The sequence below is a fragment of the Chenopodium quinoa genome, unplaced genomic scaffold (genome assembly GCF_001683475.1).
Source record: "Chenopodium quinoa cultivar QQ74 unplaced genomic scaffold, ASM168347v1, whole genome shotgun sequence".
Taxonomy (NCBI): domain Eukaryota; kingdom Viridiplantae; phylum Streptophyta; class Magnoliopsida; order Caryophyllales; family Amaranthaceae; genus Chenopodium; species Chenopodium quinoa.
This window is the reverse complement of record NW_018744577.1, coordinates 234,682-243,704: the sequence shown is the minus strand read 5'-3', so window position 1 is coordinate 243,704 and position 9,023 is coordinate 234,682. Positions and strand designations below refer to the sequence as shown.

Below are 9,023 nucleotides of genomic sequence, written 5' to 3'. Positions count from 1 at the left end.
TACAGTTAAGGTCAATGTTCGGTCAAATCTAACAATCAGATCAAATCAAACCAGATCACATCAAATGAGATCAGATCAGTTCAAATAAGCAAAATTAAAATAAAATAAACAAGCTCTTAGCATTTTTCTAAGGAAGTGGTAGGTTTTTATGAGGTATTTTGAGCGCATGCTTTTTCTTCAATGGAGAAAGGGCTTGACATTTTACTCTTTGTTGTAGGGTTGTCAAGGATTGACCGGCCATAGGGAAAGGAAATCAATGGAACCTTTTCTTTTAGGGGTTTCACATCACATTAGATAGTAACTATATTACTGTATATTGTATATACTCCCCCTGAACGATTCTCCCTCAAGAAATGAAAGGAATTTTCTCCTTCGAAAACCACTCTTTTGAGAAAGGATTTGTCTTTTGAATGCTCATTCTTTTACTCACTTTACTCACCTTTGTGATCAAAATCCCAATTCCGGCAATGTGCAATAAAATAATTCTCATTCATTAATACTTTTATTGTCTGGCGGACAAACCACATCTCAATTCTATGTGATCCAAGAATAAAACAAATATTGTGAAGCCTGAGGTAGGCTAACTCTCATCATACAAAAAAATAATAACAAAACTCAATCAAACAGAATTTTACTTCCCTCTGCTTTCGAATAGTGTATATAATAAGGGAAATTCTTGATATCATCACAGGGAATTGGGTACAGTTGCCAGCATCAAATCAGATCATGTATGGAGATAGGAATAAAGAATTATCACGTATATATGCTTGCTCACCCAGCTATTGTTACAGGCACTGCATGATCTCCAGAATACCAAATTACTTCAGAAATGCAGATTACATAGGGGAAGACCACAATCATCGATATGCACCACCATATGGTTGCTGTGGGTAGCCACCTCTTCCCATCATGGGATTATAATTGTTCATGTTTGATCCAGGGGCTAAACCATTGGGTTGTTGCATTCCTTGCCCCATACCCATGTTCATGCCCGCTCCCATACCCATGCCACCCATACCCATAACCCCCCATGCCCATGCCCATTGGTTGTTGATTCATAGACCCGTAACTTCCCATAGCCATGCCAACACCAGGTCCACCACCCATGCCAGGACCCATCATTGGGTTTGGCAAAGGCCTTAACCCACCCCCACCAGCACGACCCATTCCAGAACCAGATCCCATGGCCTTGCCCATGGTGACATTGGATGTTGCTGGAGTTGCACTAGGTTTTTCCATCCTCTTTTCCTTGCGGTTAAGGGATTCAAAATCAATACCTATGTCTGACAATGGATTGATACTAGCTGCAAGAGCAGGCAAATATTGTTCAGTACTTTGATATAATACATATAGATGAAATAATAAACATAATAAATCAATTGCACGAACAATATACTTACGTCCAGAAATGTTCAGGTTAACTAAACCTTTGCTCAATGTATCGGCCCATACAGCTGACTTAGGCTCAAACTTCTTAGCAGGTTGTTGGGGAACAAGGGCTAAAGCATTTGCAGAACTTGAGGGAGCTGACTCTGATGATGAGGGAATGTTTGCACCAGATTGTGGAAGAAAATCACCCATGAAATTATTGTTTTGATGACTTAATGCTCCAGCTGGTGTTTGAGGTGCCAAATTTGAACTCATAGCAGTAGAAGCAGAATAGGGATGTGAATAATGGTGGCTGGGTGGCACACCCGAGTTCTGAGCAGGGACTTGGGAAAATGGTCCAGCTTGGGTCATGAAACCAGTTCCAGCTGAATTGTGAGAAGTTGGAGGAAAAGCTGCTTGTGAAGCAGTTGCAGGATGCATACCTGATGAAGTGGGATAAGATCCAACAGAAGCCGATGGAGGAAGCGGTCCAGAAGGAGGTAAAATGCCAGCAAGTATATCATTATCGTGCATGGATTGTGGCTCTTGAGGCAAATACTGTTGATTTGGTGGAGTTTGTACATTAGTAACAGGAGGCGGATTAAAAGTTAAGCCTGAGAAAGTGTCTGCAAACTCCAGATTAGGAGTATCCACCTTCTGAGCTGCAGGATGAGAATGCTCTGAAGGATTCACAGCAGGCTGAAACGGCGATGGGGATGCAAAATTCTGGAATTGAATTGGTGCCTCATCTGTCGGGATGGCCTTGAAAGGTGAATCACCAAATGGATCTTCAAAAGACTGTCATCATAATAGTAATGTTAAAAAGACTGTCACCATATGTGAAGATCATTATTTAGTTGTAATCTTTTATATAATTTAAGAGACGTTTTTGCAACACTTCCTCACAGCACTCTAAATCCCCAACTCTCAACTCTCATGCATTCTCTCTTTTTTATTTATTATTTTTTTTTAAAATAACATCCAAATAGCTCTAATAACCCTAAATAATTAACTATAAAAAAAATTACTTCCTTTTTTTTAAAAAAAAATAAAATTAAAAAAAAAAACTATAGCTTTCACTTATGTAACTTCCACTTATACAGTTATACTAATTTGTTTCCTACACATGCATATAACCCATGCATTAGCATGGGTACATTCTAGTGTCTTATAAATTTAAAGTGTATCGAAAAAGAAAAAAAAAATTAAACAAAGAGATAATATAGAATGATGGGACAGACAGAAAAATGATAAAATGTGAAGCAAAAAGTTCATTCTGAGACAACCCAAAACAGAAAGAGTGAAGTTGAGTAGGTAAGAAAAAAGATAAATTTAAAAGAACCATTGCTCAGAATGAAAAAGTTCTGAGATATATGAAGCTATACTGTGGAAGTGATATTCAATTACACAGTGAACATCACCAACTAAAAGGTTTGCGAATATCAAATTTTAATTAAAAACAGTGCTGCTTAGCTTCCTTTCTATAAAGCTAGATGTGTAGGTCCTACAGGATATTAATCTCAAGACAAATCTCTACCTGGTTAGGAACATTAGTCCCCGAAGCTGCAATAAATGAGGGGTTAGAAGCAGTGTTCCCAGAATCAGATTGAAAGTCTGAAACATCTGATGGAGCTGGCATGATAGCTAAATGACTGGGTGCAAATGCATCTGAAAGAGACCCAAACAAGTCCATTTCAACAGTGTTCGACATAGTTGGTGCAGCTGTTTGCAAAAATAGAAAATAATATATCAAACTCTGCATAATAGTTATTCTAAGACCAACCAAAAACAAAGATTGTAGATATGAGTGGACTTCGGCTGACGGAAAACGGGAATTTTGCGAGCACAAGAGCTCCATATAGCAATTTCTACAAGTAGGACATTCGACATATACAGCACAGAGCTTTATGCTTCCTTTATTAAAAACTGTTGTATAGACATTGAAGATAGTATAAATTGTTGTATTATATTCCATTTAATAATGACATATTGTTCACATGCATTTTGTTTATGCACCACTTGAGTGATATTAGCCATATTCACTTATTCAGGGATGGCTAAAAATTTTAATTTTGCGTCTTATTCAGACTGAGGGAAAAAGGAAATGCATTGTTATAAGGGCTGCCATTAGCACTAATAAATAAATAAGAATATAACTGTAAGGTATCGATAACGCATCAACCACATTGTAGTTGTTAACTTTGTTACGCACCTGAAACAGAGCCACGAGGGTCAAATTCATCAAAAGTATCAGCTTCCATATTATGATGAGATTGAACACCATTCTCATTATTTACTTGACTTGGATTAACACTATTAGCAGGAGATGATGATTGAGGGGCAGTATTAGCAACTGGGGATGATGACTGAGCAACAGTGTTTACGGTGGGAGGAGATGATTGATGGGTTGAGGCAGCTCGTGCTTCACCATCCCTACAAGAAGTAGTTTTAAAAATAAAATAAAAAAAATGGCAATTACAAAATAATTCTGTACATGTTGCACCAAAATTTGTGGCCTACAATACCTGTCACTATCAGTAGGACTTCTAGTGACACCCACAGCTTCTTCATAGCTAGGAGGAGCACCGATATTTTGTTCAGAAAACTTGCGCTCAATAGGCCTGCAGAACAAACCAATGCACCCACAACACAAGGAGGGTAAAATGGCACCAAAAGGGATCAAAAGGATCAAATTATAATACTGATTTCATAGCATTAGAAGTTGAAAAACAAAATTCAAGTCAATACAGATTCACAATAGAACTGAAAAGGCAACTATTTACCTTCCATCGTTATGATCTTCTGCTTTGCCAGTACTTCCTCTGCAGGGAAAGAATTACTTAGCAATTTCAACAGCATGCTTCATATAGCTATCGCATAACCATACAAAAAAACATACCGAGCTGAATGGCGGTCCTCATCATCGTAAGCACGATCTCCATCTCTGTCAGAACTCCTACCCCTTGAGCCATACTGGTAGTCATCATCACTTCGAGCTCTTCCTCTGGAGTCATCATCCCCATACCTATCTCTCCCATAATTTTCTTCAGAGTCTCTCCCATAACGATCTCCCTCTCTACTATAGGAATCCCCATACCGCCCATATCTTTCATCATCTCTAGAGCCCCATTCTCTCTCCCTTCCATAACCATTGCGTTCATCCTGGCCTTCATACCGATCATCGCCATATCCTCCTGAACCAGGTCGATACATTCCACCTACTGCAGATGTGCTGCGAAACCTGTTGTACAAGTCAATTTAGCTATACACAATCATACTGAATTGCCCAAAAACGGAAAAGCAACAAATTCACCACATTTTAGAGCAAACAAAGTTTCCACCGAACTGTGTGCAACCAAACATGCACAGCTTAATTGTACATATCTATGCATGTCATTTTAACCACACATGAGACCTGGATCTACTGATATGGGAAAGGGAGAATGCTATAATATACTAAATACTAGTTATACACCAACCAATCCTTATCTCAGTATATGAAAATTCACAGTGAACATTATACATTCACCAAATACCTAAAGACAGCCTGATAAATAAAACAAAGAAAGGTTAATTGGATGTGGACGAAGAGAAATGTTGTAGTTAAGTTGAGAGTGGTGGTACTTCAGATTTGTGCAGTTTGAAGTGCCTGGCAACAATTTCTATCGAAACAAATCCAAGCTTCCAAGGGAGTCAAAACAATACAAGAGTCTGAAGAATACAGGGGAGTTGGAGGGGGAGGGTTTCACACAAATAGTGCACGAACACAATAAAACAATTTCAACAACAATAACTAAGCCTAATAATAGTTAGCATAGAAGTTTTTTCCTTTTATCCACAAATCCTTATCAAATAATCAATAAATAAATACCAGATGACTATATAACAAGATATGCTTAGACAAAAAAGGAAAAGCAAGTGTTAATAGTAGGTCATTTATGTATTCAACAGATAAATTATGTTCGCAGCCCAAATCATAATTACAAGCCTCACATTGTCATAAGGAAATTGAGACTTAATTTACATGTCTGTATTAGGTGCTTATTTCTAGTTTTCCACAATAGAAAAACTAGCAAAAAAACTGGAAGCCACAAGAACATGTCTTCCAAGGTAAATTTAACTTAGAGATTTTTATACATTCAGATATAGTTAATGTTTGGCACAAAAGCATTATCTGTACAATTTAGGTACAATAATACAGCAGAACAAAATTTCTCAACATTTTCTACATCATGATTCCAACATCACAAGGTTTAAACAATCAAAGACTTTGAAAGAATTTCAAACCTCTATATTTACATCAAAGCATAGAAAACTATGCTAAATAAAAATAAATAAATAAAAAACATTCAAATGGTAGCACAAAGCAGCAAGAATATCAAGCATCAAAGGCCATACAAAATGTGAACGAAAGATGTATTAGGAACAGAGTAGACCATGAAGCTCTATATCCAGAAGTACAAATTTCTACTTGACAAAAGTAGATGACAATTGAAAATATAACTTACTTATCCCTATTAGAAGCAGCCTTTTGCCGAACTTCTATTATCCTTTCTTTGTCATTTACTAATTGCGCAAGGCTCTGAGATTTCCTTCGCACGTTGTTTCCTTGATCCCTCCCACTGGAGTCAATATATTGAAAATCGGACAATGTCTACAGAGAAATGGTTTAGAGAATCACACACAAGTGAAGAGGGGCCCTCTAGTAGTAATAAAAATGGAATGATCAATAAATGGATATCAAAAGTAAGACTTGAAGATTGAATGTTTACTGATATTTGGTAAGAATGTTCTTTTATTTCATCTATAACACGCTCAGACCCATGTGCCACCAAGTACTCCAAAACTGTCAAAGCCTGAAAGCATAAATGCCATACACATCAACAAAATTTAGTCAAGCAACACCAATTGAAAGATTAGAATTGTCTTAAATCTTTCATAGTCATCATTTTATTCTTCAGCAAAAACCAGTATCTATAAGCAATACTAATAATTTAAATAGGACATTCAAACCCCCGTTCATTAGGAAAGAAACTGGCCTACTAAGCCATTGCACTCTCATCACCATCATTCACTTTCCCTTGTATAATACAATCAGCAATTTTTATGAACTGAAATACACAAACACAACTCCCACCCCCCCCCCAAAACAAACATCCCTCTACCTCTGTGCTAAAAATTTAATTTTATAAAGGTAAACCATTGTTTCAAACCCCTCGATTTCTACATGTCATCCTCTTCTCTTTATATGAGGTCATCCAACTCTGGTAACAAACTACAAAAATAATAGTTGCAGGTAAGGTGAATCCTAACTCATTATACTAACTTCAAGTACTCTATTGCCTAAACAATCAACAGTAACACACAGTCCAATACACCCTCTTATTTTACTTGCAAATGCATAACTTGGATAGTGAATATCTAGAGTTTCAATTATCTATAAGTAAAATAATTAGTTAACATTTTCGTTGTATACATTGAGAAGAATCTAAAAAGATACCACAAGTCTACGTTTTTCCTCACGTATAAATCATTAAAGATAGTCAAAGTGCAAAGAGTAAAAAGTGTAACAACTAAAACAACAGGGAGCACATATCAAGAAAGTTTGTTTAAATTCCTCCACCTTATAAACATGCCGCCAGTTCTTGCCAGTATCATTCAACCTCCTCCATAGCACTGCCATGATCATTTGGTATTCATGACTGCATAAGTGTGAGAAATTATCCAAATTAGCATTTTTCAACCACGACATTGAAAAAGAAATAGAGGGATTAATTGGAAATCAATGTGACTTACTAATTTCTTGTAGCCAGTGCAATGTCTGCAAGAAGTGACCCATGAGGACCCCAGGGCTCATTGCTAGTAGCGTCAAGAACCTGTAGAAAAACTTCCAGAGAACCAAAGACCCGAATTAGCAACGTTAGTATCTATTAGAAATCCATAAAAATGGACAGGACTGAGATTTAGCAAGCAAGGTAAAACATACTGCACGACTCTCTGACATTGATTACCATGAATTAAAATAAAAATTTCAATCAAAATTTGAGAGGGTTTACCTTCTGCTCTATTGACGGAACTTTAAGAACTTTCTTGTTGACCTCTCTTTTTCTGCCAAGGCAAACAACGGTATTTGATTATTTAGCATGTCCAACATGAATTTTATAATAATTACTCACCATATCAGCATATTCCCCAAATGTTGGAATGAAGAACATAGCAAAGACTCAAAAACAATGATCCACACACCAACTAGCAATTGGTAATGCACACATTTAGGATGCCAGGTATGTAGGGATACTATTAAACTACAAGACTAAGAGGTCAGTAATTCCTCTTCAAGGAGCATAAAAAGAAATATGGCAAGGTAACCAGGTTCGAAACAACTTACAAGTCCCGAATGGTTTGGTCGAATGCCTTCTTCATTGACATGCTCCAACTCTCTCCCCTTCAACAGGCACTGCACAGAAAATTTTCGAAAATACAGTTTGATCAAAAACTGATCACGCAAACTGACAACTGTATAAATTTGCAACACTGACATTAATCGATACCACTGCCAGATGAAACAGACTTCCAAAAGGAAAGATAAAGTAATTACACAATTGACAAAATTAATAAAATGAATAATACTTCCTCCGTTTATAAAAGCTTACAACACAGCCTTGTGGCACGCACTTAAAGGTCGAGATTATATAATGTAAACGACCAAACTAAGACCACACAATCAGATCAACACATCACAATTTGAATCATTCGAGCTCGAACCAACTTAAAATTCGAAATTCTAGCACATAGTGGCTTACAAACAATCAAAATAACAGCATTAAAATTAAGAAAATGATAATATTCATCAAGGACCCAATTCATAAATGACAAGAAGAATCAAATGCAACATAGATATTGCTGATCAAACAAAAATTAGGAAAAGAGAGTGTACCGAAGCAGCAGATCAAGACCCAGCTGAATCCCAGCGCTGTATTAATAAGACCAAGTCAAATTCAAATTTTTCAACAACAATAATCAACACTCAAGAAATGGGGATCTTAAGAAATTCAAATAAATAAAAATTATTCAAAATTTTGAAATACATAGATCCCAGAAAAATGCCAAAAAATTCAAAAAATTTAAAAAGGAAAGCAAGAAATTGATGAAATGAAGAACCTGAAAATTTGGTCAGATCTGACTGCTGAAGGTAGGAGAGAGAAATTGGGGTTGAAAGAGTAATTGAATTGAATGTTGTAAAAATGAAAATAAGAAAAACAAATTTTAGGAAGAAAAAGAAGAACAAAGAAACTCTGCCTATTTTCTTCTATACGAGTTGAGTTGGGGGTGAGAGAGAAAATGGACAGAGGAAGACAGCGCACCCTCAAGGCACACTTTTTGGGAATTTATTATTCTTTCGGCTAACTTTTTACTTAGTAGTACTAGTTGTTGGCGCCCTCGCCCTCGCCCTCGCCCGCCTCCAAATTTTATAAAATTAGGCGGAAAGTATAAACTAGGTAATTTTATTTTATTAAAAGAGCGGTATTAAATGTAGATATAAGTTTAAATATGCTAAGTGAAAAACTTTTAAAATAATAATATTGGTGATTAGGGGATTTTGCTCCTACCAATCACCATCTGACAAGTGGACCAATCAGGTTCCGCCATGTGTC

At 36.5% G+C, this 9,023-nt stretch overlaps 1 protein-coding gene across 1 annotated transcript; it reads right to left on the bottom strand.

Annotated features, from left to right (window-relative positions):
• Positions 1 to 470: 470 nt before the first annotated feature.
• LOC110699135 (clathrin interactor EPSIN 2-like) lies at positions 471 to 8,757 on the bottom strand. Its single transcript, XM_021876624.1, is given in 16 exon segments — positions 471 to 1,025; positions 1,027 to 1,304; positions 1,401 to 2,166; positions 2,906 to 3,090; positions 3,581 to 3,801; positions 3,894 to 3,989; positions 4,152 to 4,190; positions 4,268 to 4,609; positions 5,877 to 6,022; positions 6,141 to 6,224; positions 6,992 to 7,070; positions 7,165 to 7,244; positions 7,425 to 7,476; positions 7,757 to 7,825; positions 8,306 to 8,341; positions 8,530 to 8,757. Coding segments are annotated over 14 exon segments (2,577 nt in total). The 5' UTR covers positions 7,798 to 7,825; positions 8,306 to 8,341; positions 8,530 to 8,757; the 3' UTR covers positions 471 to 857.
• Positions 8,758 to 9,023: the final 266 nt, after the last annotated feature.